This window comes from Sinohyriopsis cumingii, chromosome 1, assembly GCF_028554795.1.
Source record: "Sinohyriopsis cumingii isolate HCF-2022 chromosome 1, ASM2855479v2, whole genome shotgun sequence".
In the NCBI taxonomy this organism is placed as follows: Eukaryota; Metazoa; Mollusca; class Bivalvia; order Unionida; family Unionidae; genus Sinohyriopsis; species Sinohyriopsis cumingii.
Window position 1 is genome coordinate 72,448,102 of NC_142961.1, and position 26,301 is coordinate 72,474,402.

At 36.5% G+C, this 26,301-nt stretch overlaps 1 protein-coding gene across 3 annotated transcripts in view; it reads right to left on the reverse strand.

Moving 5' to 3' along the window:
• Nucleotides 1–6,196: 6,196 nt before the first annotated feature.
• LOC149807110 (pancreatic triacylglycerol lipase-like) overlaps nucleotides 6,197–26,301 on the reverse strand; it is a 61,452-nt gene continuing 41,347 nt past the window's right edge. Inside the window, exons 2-8 of one of the 3 annotated variants that reach the window (XM_089962111.1) lie at nucleotides 17,842–18,143; nucleotides 13,843–14,077; nucleotides 12,940–13,041; nucleotides 12,479–12,592; nucleotides 10,415–10,621; nucleotides 7,189–7,240; nucleotides 6,197–6,344 (exon numbers count right to left, since the gene is read on the reverse strand). In XM_089962111.1, the coding sequence (XP_089818237.1) occupies nucleotides 7,227–7,240; nucleotides 10,415–10,621; nucleotides 12,479–12,592; nucleotides 12,940–13,041; nucleotides 13,843–14,077; nucleotides 17,842–18,143 (974 nt within the window). In that variant the 3' untranslated portion in view covers nucleotides 6,197–6,344; nucleotides 7,189–7,226. The remainder of the gene's footprint in view (nucleotides 6,345–7,188; nucleotides 7,241–10,414; nucleotides 10,622–12,478; nucleotides 12,593–12,939; nucleotides 13,042–13,842; nucleotides 14,078–17,841; nucleotides 18,144–26,301) is intronic. The other 2 variants (XM_089962131.1, XM_089962120.1) reach the window with 2 other exon arrangements.

Genomic DNA, 26,301 nt, shown 5'->3' on the forward strand with positions numbered 1-26,301 from the left:
TCCATTGAAAGGAGATACTTGGCGTTAGCCAAATTTTCTTCAATCTATTACAATTTTGCTAGCCAACCATGACTTGATCATGGCCTCTGATTTGGCGTGTGCCAAGTCTGGTTATTAAATTTGTTACCATTTTGTTAGCATACTCTGATCGATTATTTTAAAAAGTACAATGGCCAATGTATTTGTAATAGTCCTATGGATGACTTATTTTGTCCTAGTAGCAGTACAATGCAGAATGAAAGTTTTTGTTACATCATTAAGCCTAAATTTTCGTGTGCAAAGATTTCCAGTAATGTTGCAACATTTCATGCAGACAGAAAGATGTTACACATTTGCCAGATTTGTACTCACTTCACTTCGGCATTTTTCTTTGTCCAATATTCGTGGTTTAGTCTAGATTGAAGAAACTTACAGACTACTGCAACCCTAAAAGAACTCATTTCCATTGCTGGCAAAACAATCCCGACCAATAGCATCAAACGTAAATAAAGTAAATGAGTGCAGTTATTTACTTTTATGCAGTAGTAGATTTACTTCTTTCACTACAACAGTTGACCTTATTTCCTTTGCTGATATATATGTTATTATAAAAGAAATTAAAGTTGTGCATCGTAAAAGAATTTGTGCCGAGCCAAAGACATTGATGTTTTTCAACGTAGCTGTTTGATCAAGCATATCATTATCACCCACAGCCGGAGAGAGAGAGAGAGAGAGAGAGAGAGAGAGAGAGAGAGAATTTTTTACTGGTATTATCGGAACACAAACATATGCCACATTTACATTATTGAGATACAGAGAGACGAAGACGGAGTCATGGAGAGATTTTGCATAAAACTAGTGGCTCAATTTTTTGTTCTTGTTTGAAAATCAGTTAAACTTTAATAAATGAAGAAGGAGGATTAGGGCATTCCTCTTCAATAAATGAAGAAGGAGGATTAGGGTATTCCTCTTCAATAAATGAAGAAGGAGGATTAGGGCATTCCTCTTCAATAAATGAAGAAGGAGGATTAGGACATTCCTCTTCAATAAATGAAGAAAGAGGATTAGGGCATTCCTCTTCAATAAATGAAGAAGGAGGATTAGGGCATTCCTCTTCATGCACAAACATCAAATAGCACGCATGAACACATTCATAAAGCTGACAACGTTGTGAAGTCAGTTTAGATTTCCAGTTTAGTACAGTGTCATTTGCCTGAATCAGAACTTGATTAAGTTTACAGGTATCCATGTTCACGGTTAATGGTAAGTAATGAGTTCACACTGGGCTTTCTCCTTAAAAAGGATCTGTCGAGATAGTCAAAGAATAAGTAATTTCGTTTCTCTGTTGCAAGACTGCCTCGATGCGTTTAGTCTCCAAAGATGTATTTGGGAGTTTTGAATGTTCTCTTGCGACTGTATACCACTCTTTTAAGATTTTATCATATGAGATGAGAGTCCATGCGTCTTCCAAATACTTTTCTCTCGTTTTTCTTGGTTCATCATTTGTTGTGTGACTAGGATGATAGATTTGACAACCATAACTATGTTCTTTAGCCAGGCGCATGATTCTTTTAGCCAGGATGTGAGCAAAACAAGAAACTAAGTATTGTTCTGGCCATCGCGACTCTATCTTTTCTTTGTTTACTTCATTCAGTTTGATAGGGTTCGAAAATACTTGTAGAATAGTACGTTATTGTTGTTGATGTCTTTGGTAGGAACGGGATCTGTTTTTATCTCATCCAAGATAACAAACAAATAGGAGAAACTTTGATATAGATCAAATTTATATCATGACAGTTTTATTTGAGACGATGAGAAATTGGATGGTACTCGATCAGATACTATTGCTGGCTCTGTCGAATGCTTTGCCAAATTGATCGTTAAACACAGCTGAAATCGTTTCGTCGAAATGTCTGCCATTAAAATAATATCTTCGAGGATGTCTCATTTAATCGCGGATTCATTGGTGCTTGTATTGTTTATTCGTTCAACCCAAAAACATTTTGGTCCAAGTATTCTTGCACTCGTTTGTTGAGGATTTCTATGAATAAAATAGGTTGATCTTCTATAATAATTAAGACGAGGTAGGTGAAAGATTTCTATCAAAGAAACTGTGTTGTGAGCTGTTTTGGACAGATGAACTCTGATAAACGGACGCAGTAGTGTCTAACGGCATGGTCTCGACATCAGCTTCCTTTTAAAGTCTGTTTTCTATAACGACGCAATTCAAGAATCTTCGTCTTCCTTCTTCCTCATTCCTTCTAACTCAGGTAAGTGAAAAGTCCCTTTTAACAAATCTCCATTCATATCTTCGAATTCATAGATGGGAGGGGGGTCATGTGCACGTGCTTTTCCTCTGATATGAAAATAATTATGTCATCCACTTGCAAAAATAATCTGTCAAAAGTGCGTTTTGTTTTTCCAGTACAAATCCAGTCTCCGGTGTTTAATATTTCCTTCTTTTTTTTTTCTTCTGACCTTTGCCGTATTAACAAGCGATCAAACACAATCACTTCGTTTTCAGGTGTCACTTCTTCGGAAGCATGCCCAACGCTACGTTGGTACGATTGATCGTAAGCCTCAGATAAACTTTGTAAAGCGTCGATGTATCCGAGGTCATGTTGATGTGCAAATGTTTCCTCTGTATTCATACTTAAACGTGTGTCATTTATTAGACGGTTCAGTTATATTATTTGCAACTGTTACGGTTAATTAGCCGTTGGATCATGTGGGATTGTGCATCCCGGATAATGCACTCATTGGTGAGGTTTGTTTGACAGGCAAAACTGGTTAACTCAGGGTGAAGGGCCAAAGGTTCTTGATCAACGGGTCGGCGGGATATGGAGGTATTTGAGATAACCTATAGAAGGCTTACGTTTCTATATGCATAGATAGATAGATAGATAGATAGACAGACAGATATATAGATAGATAGATAGATAGATAGATAGATAGATAGATAGATAGATAGATAGATAGATGTGTGTGTGTGTGTGTGTGTCTGCTTACGTTTTCATATGCTTATATATTTACATGTATGTATTGGAAGCCATTATACTGCAATGCATTCAAAGAAGAAAACGGTTTTTGTCCAGGAATACCTGTAAAATGCTAAATAACATAAGAACTGCTCATATTGGATATATATTTGTGTCTGACTCATATTTACATGGTCCCTCGTCTTTCTATATTTCTTTAAAAGTTTGCATCTCAAGCAATGATTGTTTCAGATCATTGTACGTCATAAACTCCTTCAAATATCATTTAAATCTCTTTTGAAAGTTTCCCTTAAGGCATGAAATATTATTTGTTTTGTAGAAGTTAATAAATGCCATAAAATATGTTTAAACCAGAAAAACATTTCTATTGTGGTAGATAAGTAATTTTTTAAAGAAATAAATTTCATCTATAACAAATGTGTCTCATACTTTAGATATGTAAATGTCTTCTCTTCTTGACATGAGCCAGATACATGCATTCATTATGGTGGTATTACGGTAATTAGCCGACAGTCATAGCAAAATATGTTGGTATTACGGTAATTAGCTGACAGTCATAGCAAAATATGGTGGCATTACGTTAATTACCGAGAGACGTAGCGAAATGTGATGGTATTAGGTTAATTAGCTGACAGTCATAGCGAAATATTGTCGTATTACGTTAGCTAGCTGACAGTCATAGCAAAATATGTTGGCATTACGTTAATTAGCTGATAGTCATAGCAAAATATGGCGGTATTACGTTAATTACCTAAGAGTCATAGCAAAATATGGTGGCATTACGTTAATTACCAAGAGTCTTAGCGAAATATGGTGGTATTAGGTGAATTAGCTGCCAGTCATAGCAAAATATTGTGGTATTACGTTAATTAGCTGACAGTCATAGCAAAATATTGTGGTATTACGTTAATTACCTGAGAGTCATAGCAAAATATGGTGGTATTAGGTTCAGTAGATGACAGTCATAGCAAAATATTGTGGCATTACCTTAATTGCCGAGAGTCTTAGCGAAATGTGGTTGTATTAGGTTAATTAGCTGACAGTCATAGCAAAATATTGTGGTATTACGTTAGTTAACTGACAGTCATAGCAAAATATGTTGGTATTACGTTAATTAGCTGAGAGTCATAGCAAAATATGATGGCATTACGTTAATTGCCAAGAGTCTTAGCGAAATATGATGGTATTAGGTTAATTAGCCGATGGTCATAGCAAAATATTATGGTATTACGTTAATTAGCTGACAGTCATAGCAAAATATTGTGGCATTACCTTAATTACCGGGAGTCTTAGCGAAATGTGGTGGTATTAGGTTAATTAGCTGACAGTCATAGCAAAATATTGTGGTACTACGTTATTTAGCTGACAGTCATAGCAAAATATGTTGATATTACGTTAATTAGCTGAGAGTCATAGCAAAATATGGTGGCATTAAGTTAATTACAGAGAGTCTTAGCGAAATGTGGTGGTATTATGTTAATTAGCTGACAGTGATAGCAAAATATTGTGGTATTACGTTAATTAGCTGAGAGTCATAGCAAAATATGGTGGCATTACGTTAATTAGGTGAGAGTCATAGCGAAATGTGGTGGTATTACGTTAATTTGCTGACAGTCATAGCAAAATATTGTGGTATTACGTTAGTTAGCTGACAGTCATAGCAAAATATGTTGGTATTACGGTAATTAGCTGACGGTCATAGCAAAATATTGTGGTATTACGTTAATTAACTGAGAGTCATAGCGAAATGTGGTGATTTTACGTTAATTAGCTGACAGTCGTAACGAAATGTGGTACGAAGTTTGGATCAGAAATAGGTGGAAGCTTATTTCAGCCAAAGCTTCTCCACAATAGTGATTTATAACACCTTTCCTAAGAAAGGAGATATTATTGTTGACCTCGTGAGTCAGGCTGTCCGTCCATATGTGTTAGTCCTTGACAAAGTCATCGCTTCTTCCATATAGCTTGATTGATTTTAATGAAACAGTTGGTGAATAGATACGTAGTTGGCGTAGATGCGACATAATGTTTAACGTTACTTCTCTAGTGAGTGTTAAGGGAAATTCTTGAAAGATTGTCAAAGAAAGGGGCATTTTGGGTAATCGCGTTCATCATCACTCACCAACCACGCCACTTCGATTTAAAAAAAAAACTATATAGACTAGATATGCATCTAAAGTATACGTACAGAAGGGATATACTTTATTCTTCTTGTCCACTTGGAGAGTATGGAGGGGTGGATTTAATTAAACATTGTCTAAAAAAGGTATATTTTGAAACTTCATTTCCTCATCGTTTCACCTTCCACACAATCTGAAGGAGTTTATTCCCAATGTGTATGTTATATATATGTAGTTTGTGCATGTACTAAATAAGGTTTTATTCTTCTTCTGACCATGTTTGGAGAGATTTCTTACAAAATGTCAAAAAGGCATATTTTGAAAATCCAGCTTGTCAGCGCTTCACCTCTTCAACTACTTGAAAGATTTTATCGAATTTTGTTATCACTGCACTAAAGCAAAGAGCACGAAGACTGTCGTTAATCACATGCGTCAGTCTATCCGTCTATGACTAAGTTTGTCATCGCTTATCTTTTCACATAGCTCGAACGATTATAATGACACTTTGTATGTTAACTATGTGGATAGTGAAATCGAACAATAAACCTCTGCTTCTTTTTATACTTCTGCCATCGTTTTGTGACATCTCTTTACAAACTGCCTAAAAGGGGTATTTTCAGAATCTAGCTGCCTGTATTCGCGCACTGCTTGGGGGATTTTGTTGAATCTGTGTGGATACATATGTGGTTTAGGCAGTTATTCACTGAAGTTTCCCTGCTTTCTCTGATCCATTTCTGATGACATTTCTTGAAAGAAAATATGTCCGAAAAGATTTTTTGGGGGTATTCAGCTCGTCATTGTTTCTTCTGCCGGAAAATATTAATGAACCTTTGTGGGTCAGATATTTTGTTGTGTTTCATTTTCTTCTCAAAACTTCTTCCACTTCAAAGGTTTTGGTGACCTTTGAAGGCTAGATATATGAGTGAGGCTGATCTACAACAAGGTTTGACATTTTCCCCTGCCATATTTGTTCACTGTAAATTGTTCAGATGAGCATGCCTGATGTGTGGGTTATGAAGGTCATTGACTGCATATACACCGAGTTTGCATATTGGACATTATTATCAATAACTCATCGAAAACAACAATACTTATATATAAAGGATTCCAGATAATTTTATTTGTAAGAAGTCTATAAATGTTCTTTCTGTGTGTGTAATAAAACAAACACGTAGCACTGAGCAGTTAATGGTCGGTTTAGCCTTCTGCGTTCCTCGAACTGGCAATGTGTGTATCCCTCATGCAACTGAAAAAGTTAACACAAAAACCACGTTAAAAGCAGAACTAACGCTCTCTGTACAAAATCAATTATCTTTTGGTCTGTATTGATCCCTACATATAATAAATTTCCAACAAACTGAATGAATGAAAATTATTAGTGCTATTTCATTCATAGGTGACATTCATGAAGCAGAAGAAAAAAATTACATTTGGCTCTTTAACGTGTGTTGGAATGCTTAAACTAAATATCTTTGATAGCTGAAATAAGAGTCCAGTACTAAACGCCTAGCTTTTTAAGGGTCACGGTACCCTTGACCTTGATCCTTTAAGCATAAATCATCTGACGTTTTGGATTTATTAAAGACAAACTATCAATTAAATATCGCTGCAATATGTTCCGTAATCATTATTTCAGATCCTCTTTCCCTTTATCACCGCTCCGGTGGCCAAGTGACACCGTCCGACCTTGGATGCGGGAGGTGGAGGGTTCGAACCAAACCATAGTCATACCAAAGACTTATAAAAATGGTACTAACAGCTTCCTCGCTTGGCGCTCAGCATTAAGAGGTTCGTGTTAGGACTCATGAACCTGGTGTCAGGATAAAATGTGACTAGGTGGGACATCATGCTACATGTCCGCGGCATGATACCCCAATGCTAGACATCGCTATAAACTGCTTTAATGAAGACATCGTAGTGATATGACTGCAAAATTGTTAAAGCCACGTTAAAAATCCAAATCACACACACAACCATACACACTTTATCACACGTTAAATGCGCAAGTAATAAATAGACCTCTTATTATCATCAAGGTGAACGTCAAGGACCGCGTTTTCCCGAGTTTGATGCACCCATCAGTCACTCACCTGTTCTGTATATCCTTTAATGTGGTGTTTTGTCGTGGTCAATTGCTGTCTTCTGTTAATATAATCCGAGAAAGTTTGCTTAATGTTTAAATTATATTTAAATCTGTATTCTCCTGTGTGTTAAAAAATTCACACCTTCTAAATATATTCCTCAAAACTTGAGAAAGAAATCAATTGCATTTTTGCTTCATCTCCAATGAATAAAAAAGGCATATATAGATTAGTATGAACAGCTTTTCCAGTAAATGGTTCATACATTTTAATTTAGCTCGTTTTAGTTCATAAGTTTCATGTAAAGTTAATTTATATGAACGTTTTTTCTTTGTGAGGAAAGCTAATTACTAAGACAAAATGAGCTCAAAAGAAATTTGTTCCAGTTTTTAAGATGCCTACAAATTTAGCACTAATTACCATTTTGCTGACACTACAAGAGCAAGTACTACAAAAGTCTTAAGCTTAATAAATTTCACTGAATGTCTTTGTCCAAGAATTATGTATGAGCACTTATATATTTCCAGGGTAAAGAATCACTTGTATTCCATAAAATAAAATTTCAACTCAAACTGGTCACAAGAAAACACCTTTAAGTATCAATGATTTAGAGCCCAAATGCCCAATTTCTATCCAGAAAACAGTATATACTAATTGAAGACGCGAAACAGATTCACATAGGAGGGTCACATGGTCACCTTTCCAGAACAAAATAGAAGCTTTTTACATGCCTAACATCACATACTCCCAGTATGGCCCTAACTGAAATCAACGGTTCTGGGAAAGAATAATAATTTTTTTTAAAAGTTGTTTACCAGAGCCCTTACTGGTTCTGAATCAAAGTCAGCATGTAGATACAGTGTTTCTATTTTATAACAGCCAGGTCAATCAGAACTGAACTGAATTTCTGAAACAAGTCAAATCCAGTAGACAAAGTTACCTTATGATAGCATGTAATGGAATTTAAAACAAATTTAAACTAACAAACAAATAATTAAATTGCATATACATAACACCCCTCAATAGATGCGTTTCGTTGCTTTCTACAGAACAACCCATCTACAAAAACTGTTAAATATATTCGAAGCAGAACTTAGGTTATTACACAGAAATCTTTTTGCCTTGGGTGGTCACAGTGAACTTTAAAAACCGACAGGTCCCTTTGTTTTAACTCCGTAACCCATCTGTCACGACGGAAATTACTGTAGTTTTTCATACATAAAATATGCGTAGTAGCTGAATGCTACGATACCATTATTATTACTTATCTTGTACAGATGTACATTACATCAGATTTCTCCCAAACGTCACGTTATTTAGGTTACATTATACATTAGCTACCGTTCTGAAGAGATGTGCATGAAAGAAATTTCCTTCCACGCTCTACGTCAGTAGGTTTCAAGACGAGATATACATGAAAGTCAGTTTCCTCCACGCTTTACTTTCAAGACGAGAGATATACTTGAAAGCCAATTCCTTCCACACTTTACGTCAGTAGGTTTCAAGATGAGATATATATATATATATATAAGCTAATTCTTCCATCTTTTACGTCAGTAAGTTTGAAGACAATTATCAGCGTTGGAAAGGCCATGATCTCTCCTGCAATGTGAACTGAGTTGTCGCCTACCCGCTAACCTATTTTAGATAAACAATATGTCATGTAACGATCTAACAACTCTGCGGCTAAATATTGCGTCATTTGGTCTCACCCGTATGCAGTTTTGGAGTAATGGTAGGTTTCTTGCGTCATTTGTCCTAACCAAGTGGTTCCCAAACTTTTCGGGACGCCGCCCCCTTGGTTATCTTCAGCGCCCCTCTACTTTACCCCGTAACAAGCATTATTCAGCTTTATCACCCCCCCTCGGTAATCCTATCGCCCACTTTCGGAACCACTGTTCTAACCTGTATCCATGTTTGGAGTAAGTGTACGTGATTTGCTGAGCGCGGACTCTATGTAAGCAGTTGCGATAAGATAAGCTTAAGGTAGACCGCATCTACGACGTAGAGAAATCTTATTTAATCGGTACAGGTAAGAAATACTTAATTTGAAATGATCACGCATTTTCAAGTCTTTCCCGTAAATGCTAGTACAACAATCTGATTTGTTAAGGTGTTGTGGCATTTATTTAAATTTTCTCTTTCAATATACTATTCTTCTATTTTTATTATATAGTTTGATTCTTTAAATATAGCTTTTTCTGGATTGTTTCAAATTTTGTTAGAAATTCATATAAAATAATCTTAATATTGGATTTATAACTGAAAGAGACTATGCTGTCAACTTCATGCTCTTTGATAGTTAGTTTCTGAAATAAAATACATTATGAATTAGAAACCACACTGTTTCAACAAACTCCATAGTCGCTGCGATGAAGAGGAACTCGAGAATGCACTTATTATCTCCCTTTTACGATCTTAGTTTCCTCGCCAGAAAAATTCTTACTGGAGTTATACTGAAATAATAACCGCATATGGCAAGCCAACGTAAATTTCTGTCACAATAATTTGGTGCAAAATTTTACAATTACATACCAACAAACTTTGGAGAAGGTATGTGAAGCAAAACTTAAGTTACCGCACTGAAAACAAATTGTTAACGGACGAACGGACGGACGATAGTCCGGCAGGACATACTATACATCTTGAACAACGCCATACAAGTGCAAGATTCAAACAATGCAATAGTCCGCCTGGTGGTATTGGTGGTGGTGGTGGAGGGTGTGTGTGTGTGTGTGTGTACTGTAACTATTTTGTATAGCAGAACATTTTTATACTAGAAATAACCGATTTAAGACCAAAGTATTCATGAACAGCATATTTTACTGCTGAATGAAGTATACTAAAGCACTTTAAGGAATAAAGATAAACTCTAAGTCAATTATGTCATTTTTTCTTATTAATACGCCAACAAAAGACCCTTCTGTGACAAGCTTACGAAAGAAACGTAAAGTGCGTAATGCTCAGAAATCTGCAGAAGTACGAAGCATCCATTATGCAAAAGTGCATTTGTGCAAATTTTATTCAAAATGCCTTTAATGTTACACGTATTTGTGTTCTCTTTTGAAATAAGCCCTATATGGATTTTTCTCTATTGAACTCGATTACTAGAGTTGAAACTTAAACGTAAAATCTAGTGATAGGCTGTGATGAAATAAAATAAAATTCAAAGAAATGTCCTTCCAAATTCAAGTTCTTATAAGCTCACTTGTCTTCAAACCCTAAATATACTCACTACAAAATGGATGTTGAGAATTCGTAGAAAGGAAGTAGTCTCCCCGGGGGTTTCCTTGAGGAGCATCGTAACCCATGTTAGCACAGCCCTTACCGCACGTGGTGCACCACTTGCACGGGTATGACGGGAACTGACAGTTGGAGTTTATGGATTCCGTAAAAAGGGCTAGTACTCTCATGTGACTGCATGCGACGCCATCAAACATTTCTGAAGAATAATCGATACATCATACTAACGTTTTGCACATCTGCAGACCAACGAATTCCACCCCCAATCATGTCCCGACGTGTGAGGAATGTATAACATTACAAACGCACACAGGCAGGGACGGCATGATCACATGATCTCGACTCTGTCTTACAAAAGTCTGGGGATATTACCAAACAATGTCAACGAAGTACGCACAGTACATTCGAAATTATCGAGGACAGATAGTAGTGGTCTAAATAAAACGACGTTAATACCAAATTTCGTTTTAAAATAAATACACATGACGTCATGCAACTACTGATGGCAATTTAAGCATGGGTTTTGAATTTTCATGGAGAAACAATAAATATAAAATAAATAAAGTACCGTGTAAAAATGTTTCACAAAGATTCAGAAGGAGAAAAACAGATCTGTAGATCAACATATTGTATAAATCTCTTAAAACAATAATACTTGAGAAATATTGATCAAACACCAGCAATTCTATACGCACTTACCATGTAAATATTTAAGTGATGACCACGATACATAAATTAAACTATCTCGCCGCAGTCTTAGGAATGCACGACTGAAAAACTCATCTGACCTTGACTTCTGACCTTTTAGCCACCCCAATCAGTTATTAAATGTACCAACTGAGATAACAATCAATGTATGGAAACAGAAGATATAGCTACTTCGTACAGCTCCTAAAACGTATCCCCAAAACTAAACAATTTAAACTATGACATTGAAATTTGACCCCTGGTTTCGACATCATAGAAGATGTCCATGTGCATTCAAGATAGAATGCATATTCATAGTGTTACGTATATATAATGTACATTATGTGCTTATGTTTGTCCTTGATTGAGGGTTGTAGATATATTTTGCATACCTGACTTATGTCATGATTGTAATTGGTAACAAGATGTTTATTAGAATTTGTATTCACGGCATAAACATGCTTAAGAGTTAGTGGAATTTTCATTAGTTTTCCAGAAAATTCTATTTCGTCGTACGCCAAGTAGGGATGGTATATACTGTGGTCTGGTAAACAAATTTTTCATTCTAATTTTTATATCGGTGGGTGAATCATTTACATTTGTGTGCAGATATAATTTGAGAGCAATTATTTATTTAAATTATTCGTTGGAATTTCAAAGTGCTCATTGACATTTTGGACTTTAAAACTACTTTGGGATTACTGAGAACTCCTTCAGAGACACTCTGGATTGTAACATTGTGGTACATCAAGACATTCATATGGTTAACATTTTTCCTATATCTGAGGACCCTTTATCCACAGATATTCAGATAAATATTTAAGAAGTAACGGTAATATGTGCAATGTGACTAGTGCTTGATAATTCATAAAGCCGATTAGGTCATGGTATATTCTTTGTATATGTAGCGACTAGTACTTGTCCATGTTGAAAGCCGATCATACCATGATATTTTCCTTGCATAAGTAGTGACTAGTACTTAAAAGTTCTGAAAGCCGATCATTTTCCTTGTATATGTAGTGACTCGTACTTGACAGTTCTGAAGCCAATCAGGTCATGGTAGTTTATTTGTATATGCAGTGACTAATACTTGACAGTTTTCAAGCCAATATGGCTATAATATTTTCCTTGTACATGTAGTGAAAGCCGATCAGGTCACGGTGTTTTCTTGTATATGTAATGCATACTCTGATGATAGTTTTGATAAATTTGATGACTATTCAAGATCCCTCCCTTGTCCAGTGTCTGTAAATATATATCATGTTGAACAGAATTACTTTAAAAGTATATGGAGAGAGAGAGAGAGAGAGAGAGAGAGAGAGAGAGAGAGAGAGAGAGGAAGGCATTTGTGAACAAAAGTATTTCTTACGTTCAAATCGACCGTTGAATAGTTCGGTAAGCATATACTCCAGACAGCCTGGTTGTCTTTTGCCACCATTGGGGTAAAAATCCACGTGGCCAACAGATGACTTAATGCCGAAGCCTATTCGTTGTTGCAAACGAAACTTGAGTTGTTGGTTTTAATATAATGTAATATAATATAATATAATATAATATAATATAATATAATATAATATAATATAATATAATATAATATGCACAAACTGTGCGACAAATAAACTGACGAATCAGAACTAGCTCCATGACATTGGTCTTTGGCCTTTTTTAAGTTCTAAAACTGCTCTTATGCCAATCTTCATGTTTAATATTACTACATAACTTAAAATAAATATATAAATAAATGACCATACTCCCCAAACATTTAGCCCCCTAAAAGAAACAAACACGTGAGTAGTAAATGTAGGAAAACATAGAAGCCCCAAAGTTTACCATTTGCATTTGTATGTATGACGTCAACAAATAAGGCGTCACTTGGGTCGAGTCTAACTATTGGATTTGTTCGTTTAAATAGCGGCCCCGCAGGATCAAGGCCTGAAAGTGAAATCAATGAATTTGAAATTAAGAAAATTAAATGTCAAAACCAATTCCTTTTGATCTTCTGCCTGATTAAAAATTCATGTCCATTATCACTATCGTGCGCTACTATAAAGCATGACAAACTTGTAAAGGTCTATATTCAAACTCGACATAATGTGATCGCAATCTCCCTGTGTCTGTCTGTCTCTCGACAGGTGCATTTAAGCATTATAAGGATCATTTGTTGTACATGGTTACATGGTTCATCGTTATATGAGAAGGCAATTGTTACAAATAGGCGGTGTACTAATTTTCTTGTGCAGTATTTTCTGATTCCTTTAGGTAGGATGAAATTCGTACGCATTTTGTGTATATAAGATTTTCTATAAATTACAAGATAATCTATAAATTACAATAGAGTATCGTGGTAATAAAAACATGCTTCATAAATATATTTGTACAAGAAAACCCGGATCATGCTTAAAGCAGTGTTGAATCGAGGAAACCAATGAATAAGTAAAAATAGAATATTTCCACTCATAAATTCATCGATCAAATTATGTAGTTCCATAATGTATCACGGTAAAGGAAACTATTATCGTACAAATCAGAACTGAAGCAGTGGTATAGTGCATTAATAAAGAAGTGAGTGAACGCAATAAGGAAGTGAGGAAAGGCATGTTACTCAGATGCGGGGTGGGGGAATGGCGATAAAAAAGTAACGGAACCCGCTTAAATAGTAAGTGAACGCCGTTCCCACAGCACGATACCCCTGAACGAACTGAAGTCAAATGACTCAGACCGTATCAAACTAACCAGTAATTCTTCCTGTTCCCAATGTTCTCTCCCCTGCATATCCGGCCACGTGAGCCCCCAGACTGTGTCCAATAAGATGCATTCTCGCCAGGGAGCTTCCGTTTGCGACTGTGTCAAGTGTGTTCATCAACAGAGATAGCAGAGCTCCCACCACACGTGTGTTGGCCACGGCCTGAGCATAATTAGCTTGGTTCGCGCCCTTACTCCAGTCAAGGGTAATGACATTTGCATCTTCCTGATTAAAAAATAATGCAGATTTTGTGAATCAATATATAAAATCTATAACTGATAACACTCGGGATTAAAATTTCTTAATTCTAACAGGAATGTTAGGTGACATTTACATTTTCTGTAGGATGGACTAAGGTCGAGTATCCAGTTCTCAACGTATTCCGGAAGTAAAGCTCACATAATTGTGCTCAAAACCTTATCACAGACTCAGAACTTATGTGTTAAGAAAATAAATACAAATCTAATATTGAAATATTGTTGTAATTTCTAGCTTCTTTCCAAATAATACGTAGACATACTTTCCGCAATCATTCGAGCCAAATTAATATAATAAAGCTTCAAAAGATATCAGTAAACATCACTTAGAGAGTATACGCCATTGCAAGAGATGTGTCTCAATCAGCCTATGAAACTGTGCTTATTTATAAGAAACATGACCTCATCTCATTAATATTTACAGGTTACTTCATTTGTATGGGAAAATATGAACGAGGTTTTCGGATGGAAATACTGCACGACCATGGGAGTGCAGTATATCCATCCGACAAAACGAGTTCATATTTTCCCGTGCAAATTCAGTAATCGTTTTATTACATGCTCATTTTCTTATTCTACCTAAGGCTTAATTATATAAGCAAAAATACACTACAAGAAACAAAGTAAATGAACGTATGCTGTATTCCAAACTAAATACACAAGCGCAGATTCATCATTTCACAACGACAACACATAACTCCGCCCAGATAAATTTGAATTTAGTCGCGCGCTAGACATAACTTTCGAAAGGAAATGGCGTTTTGGTCTACTTGAAATTTGGAGTCATATTGTGAATGAATGTGCATTGAAAGAACTCTTCCATTTGATCTGGAATAAAACGATTTTGGTATTTTTGTCGTTTCTACGAAATTTTGTGATTATAGACTGGATTTATCTATACCAGTTCAACATGAAGTACATCGGGTTTCAGCGGCGACGGAGCAGCGTGTTGATATCTGCAAGAGTGTTTCTGTTCTGTCATTGAATATTTGAAATCATAATGTGGGGGAAAATATGAAGTCTTTCAACTGTAACTACAAAAAAAGACGCTATGGAATTTATTATTTATTTCGAGTGCAGTAAGGAGGACGTAATTGTACTTGGAATATAATCGAAATTATAGTACAATTTCGAAATGTGTAATCAAGCTTGAGAATCCCTGACATTTCTCATGAAATTCGGATTTGCAGAACTAAGAAAATACATTTAAGGGAAATTCAGGATGTAAAACAGTAAGTATAAGTTTTGCCATTCTTATCACCAGCTAAAGGAGGCACGTTTATGCCTTGTCACTTGTATGTTATTTGTAGGAACCCAGCAATTTTATGAAATCTGGCGTCTATCGCCAGCCTAAATCCGAAACATTGTATCGAAAAAGTGAACGCGGAATTGGGCGAATCAGCTGGTATGTGGCAGTCCATGAAACATCTGCTTTAGTTCATTCAGAAACAAATTTAATTAACGAAAACGCAAAGCGCCTACTACGTGGGTGTACATGATGTATCTACAAGGTAGTTATCATACAGTCATCGCTGCACATTTCTGATATCACGTTCAGTTGCCTGCTTCGTTCAAATATTTTTTTACTCTATGAATTCATCCACATTGTCAATGTTGGCATCTCAAAAGTCAAATAGCTCAAACAGTTGATTTACTTCATCCACAGATAGATAAAATAAATCAAAAATGCTGGCGTCTGCGTCCATTGTTTGTTTACAAATAGAAAGTAGTTTCTTTATTCACGTGAGTTCAATATGAAGTACGCGCGAACGCAATATCGTAAAATATTACACTATTCTGACAATGTAAAGTTAACGGAGAAAAAAAATGAGCGTATAATAAAATGGCTTATTACGTCACATCCCCTCATCAGCCAATGAAGTCACATTGGGTAAGTCTTGAATTGGCTTTTCAGACGAAAACGCAAAATGTTTGGTTGAACGTGTTCTTAACAGCATTGACACGATAAACCTTCAAAATGTTACTCCGCCGTAAAATTCAAGACACCAAAGTGAACCAAGCCGAACTAATACTCCTGGATATATTTGATATATGAGTTTTCATCAGTCTACGCCTTGAAATTTCATGAATGAAGGCCCTGTGTGCTGGTTTATCTCCTCTTTTTCCTCATCATCGTTGGAATCATAAAGCCACCAAGTGCTCTGGCTGCATAGGCAATGGTGGGTTCATTGGATATGCCATCCGATATGTGTGCCGAAACAGGAATAAAACTAGTTTACAAACTACAAAATCCCATTTGAACTTATTCCACCAAACCACATTCATTAAAATTATGAAGTCTTTTGGCACTCTGCAGAATTCGTTCTTATCAATGATCCTCCATTCAGACTAGTTGTCTTTACATACCAAACGAGCTATTGTACTATAGAGTAAACAAATAGCTGCCTATTACAATACATAAGTAGAATGATATATAACGGAAACATATTTACTTTTAATTTATTTCACGTTTTTGTTTAATAGTCAAAAGTTATGAAATATACATATTAATACAACTGTTGATACACTGTAAACCTGTTACTGGAATTAATGGGGAGGGGTTATAAACTACCAACCCGACTCCTCCAATTTTAGACTTATTAAATATTTTTAAAACTTACAAATAGTATTAGCATAGCAGATTAGACACATCTTGAATCATACACCCTGTTTTGATTTGTTTCGGACTAGTATTTTACCATTGGCTATTACTCTCCTCTTTCGGAAAAGGATAGTATTAGCCAAATAGTACAGAGTACACTTGGTCTCCATGAATTATCACACGATTTCAAGAGGATTTTTCATACAGAAGGTAGCATCATAAACAACATACAAAGCTTGACATCTTCCTTAGCAAGTGTCTGAGGAAGATTCTTAACATCTTCTGGCCAAACAGGGTAAAAAATGAAGACATTCATCAAGTGGCATAATCCTTATCTATTGTCCAGATAGTGAAGGAAAGAAGATGAAGATGACTGGGGCATGTATGCCGAAGTCACTGGATGTTCTGCTCAGGACAACCCTCCGTAGGACCCCGGATGGAGACGTATGAGGGGTCAACCCAATACAATTTGGAGGGGACTACAAAGAAAGAGAAGGATTGTGGCCAGAGACGGACACCATCGCATGCAGGGATACAGACAATCAGCAGTGGCGTTCTCTCGTCGAAGCCTTATGTGCCACACAATGCACGACAAGGGTTGACTAAGTTAGTTTCATGTAATAATGAAATTTCACAGTTTGATATGCTTTAGATAATGGTGCTTAAGGTATTAAATCAGAATATGTCTTGCGATAGCAGATGACAGCGTCTAACATGCTTATCGTGTATCTGGAGGTGATGGCTTGTTTGCTCTCAGAAACAATAGATCAAAAAATTTTATATCTGGTCGACTCAAGTTCAGAAATGCGATTGAGTTTGCTTTTATTGTGTTGACAAAATCTTACCAGGAGTAGATTTCGACCAAATTGTTAAAACATTCCTTGAGAAACCTTACTATTCTTATGGAAACAGGAATACATATAGTGATTATTGTTTATATTAGTTTCTACTGTCTGTATGCATTAAACATGCTGTGCAGGCCTTTGCAATAAATGTACAGAGTCATTTTATCTTGTACTAACTTGCAAGGATCATACAAGATACCTTTTTTTTCCTAGGTATAAACCTTTATTCACGCTCTAAAAATACAGATGCCTAGGTTTAAAAATAGATAAACAGCAAAAATTTACCCGTTCAAGGATTGCGTCCTTCATGTTGGTAACCCATGGATCTGTTGTATTATCTAGGTAACCATGGATTATAAATTTGGTTGCTTTGTCTCCATTGAAATTTGAGCTCCGTATGACATTTGTATTCGTCGTCAGAATCTGAGGACTGTCTCTGTTTTTACGAGTGAAGAGCTGATAAATGACACCTATTTCAGTAGGTGACTCAGGTAAAAATGAGAAGGCATTGTTGAAAGGACGGGTGTTTTCAAAGCAACCTATCTCTTCGTAGCAAACCGTTCGTTGAAATAATTTGTAGACCCAACCTGAAACAAATAAAGGAGCAACATTGAAAATCCAGATCTTGGGGAAAATATGACAATTTCTAGACAATAAACACTAAATATCGGATTATATCATAATGCAGAAACTGAACGCCTGTGTAATAAAACAAAGAAAATACTCTTTGAGCCGCATAGTTGTAGTGTTTATTATATGTTAATGATAAACCAAAGCGCCAAATAAAAAGGATAATCAAGCTTTTGGTCTTAACGTGCACTGCAACCTCTTCAGCTGTCACCCAACGAAAGTGATCAGTTTGAAGGAAGTTGCTCCTTAATTGGAATGTTACTACTTTCGGCTAAGTATTGTGTATTATGGTTTGCTTCATTCATACGGCGTAGTATTGTTGGACAAGAGAAAACAGGTCAAGAACAACTGACATCTTAAATCCAGAATTTATTCTGTAGTTCGATGTGTATTGTAGATTTCTTTTATTTATGCATGTAATAAATTGCGTTTGATGTACATAAAATAAAATCAGAGAAATATAGGAGTTAAGAAGGGATGATACATGTTCTTTATATTGCATTTTATATGTACGAGTACATTCCGAATATTATTTGTATGTTGTATTTAGGAGTACGGTCTGAGTGTTGTTTGTATGTTGTATGTAGGAGTACATTCTGAATATTATTTGTGTGTTGTATTTACGGGTACAGCTTGAGTATTATTTATGTTGTATGTAGGAGTACAATGTGACTATTGTTTATATGTTGTATGTAGGTGTACAGTCTGAGTGTTGTTTGTATGTTGTATTTAGGAGTACAGTCTAATCTTTTCTGCATGTGAAAATATATGTAATACACATAAAAAGGCCTGAAGAAAGATAATGCAATGTGAAAGGATACAATAAATAATTGTGAATAACCTGTACGTTTCAAGCTTAATTATAAAATGGCAGTCACCTTTACTAGTAGAAATGTATGCATGCTTGCTCTGGTACTGATACGTAAAACGTAATTCTATATCTGTATCACTCTTAGTCATCTTTCTGTCACGCATTTAAAAAGTCAGTAAATTTGATCAGGGGAGAGCACTATACAGGAGTCTCATCTATGTTCCTGAGACAAACATTTCAATAATACAGTAAAAATTGTAACTTTGAAACAAATTCCATTTAGCTTAAAATAGCCCTGAAGTGTGAATGTGTCTATATGGAGATGATAACGAATGATAAATAGAGATCACCGAAGCTGAAATTAAGGTACTACGCGACCTTTTAATAATCAGAAATGTAAAGAGGAATCACACTGACTCGTAGGCTTGGTTAAAGAGGTGGTTGTTTAAAAGAGAGAACACATATACAGAAAGCGTTTCAGGGTTTTGGATAGGCAGAAGTGATCATTTAAGTAAAATAAAATTACAGGAGAAGGAACTTCTAGTGGAGGCTGTAGTCTACATCCATGATATTGTTAAAACCATTTGATTGTGAGATTTAAGTCAAGTGACTTATTAAGTGCAAGGGACGAAGAGGCTAACATTAATACCATTCTGTTAGACCTCTTGCTTAATTTTTGTGTTCAAGGAATCCATTCTCATTTAACGAAATGATGAACTATCGAAAAAGGATAGCATAACGTGTCATTTAGACAGACAAACTTTGCTCCAATCGAGTAAAGAAGTTACGTTATTAAATATTAAGTAATTCTTTACACAAAAATGTCTATTATGGTCAAAATGACATTACTTAAAATAAAATAAAAAATACCCCGTATGATCAAATGAAACCAATTGAAATAAAAATGTTTCAGGTACACTTATGTAACATAATGCCTGTGTGTGCAAGTGTATGTGTGTCTGTGTGTGATTTGGATTTTTAATGTAGCTTTAAAAGATTTTCAGTCATATCGTTAGCACTGGTGCATCATGACACATACATGTAGCATCATGTCCCACCCAGTCATATTATCCTGACACCAGATCGACCAGTCCTTACACCTAAACATTTTAATGCCGAGCGCCAAGCGAGGCAGCTGGTACCATTTTTTAAAGTCTTTGGTATGACTGACCCGGGCATCCAAAAACGCGACCTCACTCGTCCGATGCTGACGGTCTAACCACTTAGGCCACTGGAGCAGTCCTGAAAAGTAATATTTCCGATTGCTCGAGTCCAGATTAGGATACAATTTTATGACTGGTCATCAATTTCTGCTAATCGATTGATGACATTTTCCTACCTCACAAAAGTTATAGTTACACCCTCCAGAATATTTATTCCATGATTTTATTCCAAAAAAGTGAACTCACTTCCAATATCTAAAGTATACTCATTGAAATAAAAGCATCCATTTTAGAAGACCAGAACATATTGACAATAAATCCAGAAATTCATCCACAAAATAAACCCCAAGCAGCACCAACTGCAGAATATAGCAAAAGTACATCAACAAACTCGATGTGAAGCAGCATCAACTCCAGAACAATATATATATATATATATATATATATATATATATATATATATATATATATATATATATATATATATATATATATATATATATATATATATATATATATATATATATATATATATATATATATATATATATATATATATATAAACTCACCACAAACGTATCCGCAAACCTATCCACAAACTCATCTACAAAAGTTTCCGCAAAGGTATCGACAAACTCATCGACGAAATTATCTCCAAGCAGAATATTCTCTTTAAGTTATACGTCTTCATCACATACTTCTTCTGTTTCAAGACAAGAAAAACAGACTTATATAACATAAACTCGATTACGTCACCTGACGATTATGGAGAATGACACTCACATTGACTTGTATAACGTAAGCTCGAGTACGTCACCTGACGTGATTATTGGGACTGACACTCACATTGACTTTTGTAACATAAGCTCGATTATTATATGCTCATTATTTTCTCCGTTAACTTTACAATGTCAATAAGGTTCAGTATTTTACGATATTGAACACGCGCGCACTTCATATTGCAGTCTTAAAAGAACTGTTTTCTATTGTAAACAAACAATGGACGCTGACGCCGGCACTTTTGATTTGTAAACAGATCATGTACACTCAGGTAGTAGGCGCTTTACGTTTTGGTTGATTAAATTTGTTTCTGAATGAACTAAATCAGATGTTTCGTGGATTGTCACATACCAGCTGCTTTGCTACATTCCGCGTTAACATTTTTGATACAATAGCAGTATATGGGGGCGATATACGGACAATGGGAATTATCATTATTATATGCTCATTTTTTTTTCTCCGTTAACTTTACATTGTCAGAATTGTGCAATATTACCCGATACTAAACTCGCGTGCAAATACACATATTGCATTCACTTGCATAAGGGAACTACGTTCTATTGTAAATAAGCAATGGATGCAGACGTCAGCATTTTTTTTTTTTTTTTTATATCTGTGGATGAAGTAAACCAACTGTTTGAGCCATTTGAAAGTAGAGACGCCAAAGTTGACAATGCGGATGAATTCATAGAATCACTAAAGAAACTTTCAACAAAGCAGGCGACTGAACGTGATAACAGAAATGTGCAACCATGGCTGCATGATAACAAACGTGAGACACGCTACATTGAAAATATCATTCCGGATCATTTAAACACGTATTTAGCCGAGATGTTTATAACGATTCGCAAAGCCAATGGTTCTGAGTATGAGCCATTTTAATTAGTCTATACTTTTCTGCAAGATCAAACAAGTGTAAGAAGACTCCGAGAGTAAATTTGGGAGAAATTCTCTCGTAAAACTGTTGTCCAAGAGGACTGTTGTCGAGGAAAACTAACGAACAAATTTGGCGGTAGAAGCGAGGAATCCTGAAAGCATAAAGGTATTTGTGACAATTCCATGTAATTTGTTGATGCCCATATATAATGCTTTGCTGAATTTATTTACTTATATTTGCATGAATCTATTTGCTACATTCGTATATAAATTTGCTTTATGAAGTATAAGTGTGTTGAATTTATGCATATGAAGTCGTACATTAATCTTCTTTAGATAAGTTTGACGAATTATTTAAATTTATCGTCTTGTTTCGTAAGGATTAGGTTCTAAGAATTTCATACATTACATTAGTTAATATGAGTTACGAGAATCCGTGTGAATTCACAGAATTTAGAAGATTTCACGTATGATTAAGTTTAAGTGTGTATTCGCCGAACATGACGTAGTAAGACATATAAGGTATTTCATTCATTCACTTGTGTAAATTGAGGCTGGCTCGGAACCGTTATGCCTCGTGTGGTGTTAATGCGTGATGAATTAGACATTAAACTAACAAGGCTCGTTATAGGGCATGTGGGTCCGACTGATAGCCTTGACATCTTTTTAGCACCGATGGTAAGATTTGATAATGAGAGTGGATAATGCGAACCCATGTATCATAAACAACAGAAAATTTAGGTTGTCTCTATTTATCTTTTTTAAAGGGAGAAAATAGCTTCTGTGACATATTATCTCTGTGACGTATCCTGCGACGTATTATCTCTGCGACGTATTCTGTGACGTATTATCTCTGAGACGTATCCTGTGAAGTATTTTCTCTGAGACGTATCATGTGACGTAATAATCTGAGACGTATCCTGTGACGTATTATCTCTGAGACGTATTCTGAGACGTATCCTGAGACGTATTATCCTCAGATCCAGGTATCGGTGAAACTACGTGCTACGCACAGAGGTGAGGACCGAAAGAGACAAGACAGAGGGAAGTCCAAGGAACAGCTACAGTGGAAGTGGAGTGAACCGGAGAAGCAGGTTATGCAATTGTACAAGGCATTGACTTGGATTGGTCACTCGATCCTATGATGAACTAAATCTATCAGTAAAACATGATCGGCTACGTTATTTAAAAATATTTGTGTTTTGGTAATTCGGTGAAAGTTTTATTTCTAGAAGCAGAATATATTCCTGACGTAATGAATTCTCACAGTTGTTTTATGTAATTGATTAAATTGTTGTTTACATGTACGGGGCTCGTATTGGTCTGTTCTATATATTTGCTCAGATCTCTATCTATTCCACCAATAAGTTTCACCACTTATATTTATATTTACTCGAACCGGGCAATAACATCGAGGGCGGTCAACCTCTAGATAACGAGAACCAAATTAAGCGGACACCTTGAAAGAAGGTACAATCCGCCAACCCACAAACCTCTTGCAAGAAGAGGGGACTTTGTGTAAGGTTTCTACAAAGTGGACCGTGGGTCGCTTACAAGTGGGATCTCGTCCGGTGAATCGAATATTTTTATTCGAGTAAAAGAGACTGAGCAAATATAGAAGAGAATCAGTATCTAAACAGTGATAATTTCATTAGTACGATAAGAAATAGGGACCAGAGCGAATCAAATCATTGTCTCCTTTTTTTTTGGTATATTGTGCATGCGAATTTCTTGCCCTTTCTTTCCATATTGTGATGAAAATATTGTAAGAATTGAGACACATGCCTTTGCTGTCAAGTCATATTCTAAATTTGTTGAGTAATGTGGAAAATTACCTTTGTATCCTCTTTGGAGAAGAGAGATTTAGGCAAACACGCAGTAATAAATTACGCCTTGTAAGTGGGTAAGCGTTGCACTAATCTGGGGAGACATTCCAGCTGTATACTGCACGTTTATTTATTGATTGATTGATACAAGGATAGTCTGGTCTAACTGAGTGGGGCCATACTAGGAATAGGATAAATATGTGAGGAGCTTTTTTCAAATAGGGCAGAAACACTTAAGTATAGGTAAGGGACCTTTATTTCTTCTTCTTGTCTCACCGTTACAAGTAGATCAGGATGGCGACAGACAGACAATTAGTTAAGGAATTTAAGTCAATAGGTAAGGACGAGTTAGGGATAAAGGCGTCCAATTAGCTGAATTGTTTGATCGTAGTGTTAGAGAACACAAGGAGCAACTAGCGGCCCAGCGTGAACGAGAGCACGAACTAGCCAGATTGCAGACTGAGGAAAAGGAACGAAAGAGAGACAGACAAGTGGCTGAACGAGAGCTCGAACTAGCCGGATTGCAGGAGGAAGGAAAGTCTAGAGAACGCTAACATATGTTAGCCATGGAGAGACTGAGGATCGAAGCAGAGTCCAGAAGGTGTGAAGACCTGAATGAACGTTCAGGGCCCACAAGTAGGCGACCTGAAGACAGACGACCCATACAGACCACCATGCCCATGTTCAATGACAAGGACGAAATCGCTTCCGGTCGTTAGCATTGATCTTGATCCGCCGTATGTAAAGGGACGAATTCAAGCAGCGTGTTTGTCGGGACTGTCTCATGATGTAATATTAGGGTGTAGGTATGTGTTGCCACAACCTAACCCTATGATGTGTACACCTGTACACGTGGGGTCCGTTGAGACGAGGGCTATGAAGCAAAGGTCAGGGTCAAAGCCGCTGTGACCCACGACTTCACCCATAGACAATTTGCTACCTGGCGAGTTGAGGAAACTTCAAGAGAAAGATTTGTCTCTCAGCAAGGTACGCAGGTACGCAAACGATGGGTCTATACGGAAAATGCCAGACGGCCAGGTGAAGTTCGCGACGAAACGCGATATTTTGTATCGGTATGCCAAGAAAGGGACCGATACGTTCAAGCAAGTTGTTGTGCCCATAGCTAAGCGAGCGGAAGTGCTTAGGCTGGCACATGAGGGTCTACTCGGAAGCCACATGGGCGTGGCGAAGACCAGAGATAGGTTAGTGAGGGAGTTCTACTGGCCAGGTGTGTATGGGGATGTTTGGAGGTTTTGTTTGTCGTGCGACATGTGTCAGCGGGTGGCACCTACGACCTCCCATCGCCCAGTGCCACTAGGAACGACCCCTCTGATTGACGAACCTTTCTCGAGGGTGGCGATGGACCTGGTAGGTCCGATAAAGTCGGCGGCAGAAAGCGGTAATCGTTTTATACTAACTGTAAAGGGTCTAGTAGACTACCTTAGGTTGGGGTGGCGTGCTCCCAATATTATCTTTAATTATTACAGAAGACCCACCCTGGCTCGTTTTGTTATAAATTGAAGTAGTGATAGAGATGCAAAGCTCCGAGCCCCCAGTCAGCGATGCCGACAGTTAAATTACTGAATACACGAAAGGTGAAATTCAAATAAACAACAAATTTAATGCCATTCAATTACAGATAGTCCCTCCTCAAATGAAATTCAATATTCAAAATCCTATCACTCGTCTTTCACTCGACCAAGTGACGGCCTATTTCATCATCTGACTTAGTGTGATAGATTTTCCTCCTGTCCTGTGTTCTACTCATCTGTAGTATTTCTTGACTGGTACCCAGTACCCCTTCAGTCCAATAACCACGTCCTTCACCCTTCCACTTCCTCCACTTCCGTTCTCTCCATTTCTTGTCTCCCAGAGACTCGGAACCAACTGTACCAAGGTATTTCCCTTCTCTGTCTCCTACAGCTCATCCGGTCCCTAAAATGTTCCTGTCCGAATACACACAAGGACATTAGTATATTCCTCTAGCTATCTAGTGTCACACTAAACAACAATCTATCATCAGATAAGCCATTACCTTCTTTGGTCACGCATTCGTGCAGATCGAAATATCCATACTTCCTGGTATGGTATACACGGTATCAACTGCTTATCATGCATATATCAATAGATTTCATCACATCGGTATATATAGATTTTCAATCTTATTATACAGAACAATATCACATAATCAGACGCATTTCTGTACATTACACTTCTACGAAGTATACACAAATAGTTAAATACCCCTACTAACTAACGTTGCACACTGCAACCATTATACAAAGTTATCATTCAATTCAACATTTGCAAATCTAGAATATCATACGAACAAATGCACGAGGTTACAATGAATTAACGAAATAGCGAATTACAATGTTAATTCTTTTCATAACATTGCTCATATCTCAAAATATGCATGTAGATCAAACACTAAAAATAAATCAAACCCTACAAACGGTAATTCTACGTACTAACGATTCTAGTAATGAAGTATACATACTGCACATAATTAAAGTACAATTATCTTGCCGTAATAGATTGCGACAATCGAGCAAATAGGTCACTGACCTTTCCGAAGCTCCTTTGTAATTCCCAGAATAACAATGTTTCCGCCAATTTCGAATGACGTCGGAGTAGCTTATAACTTCCTTATGTAATT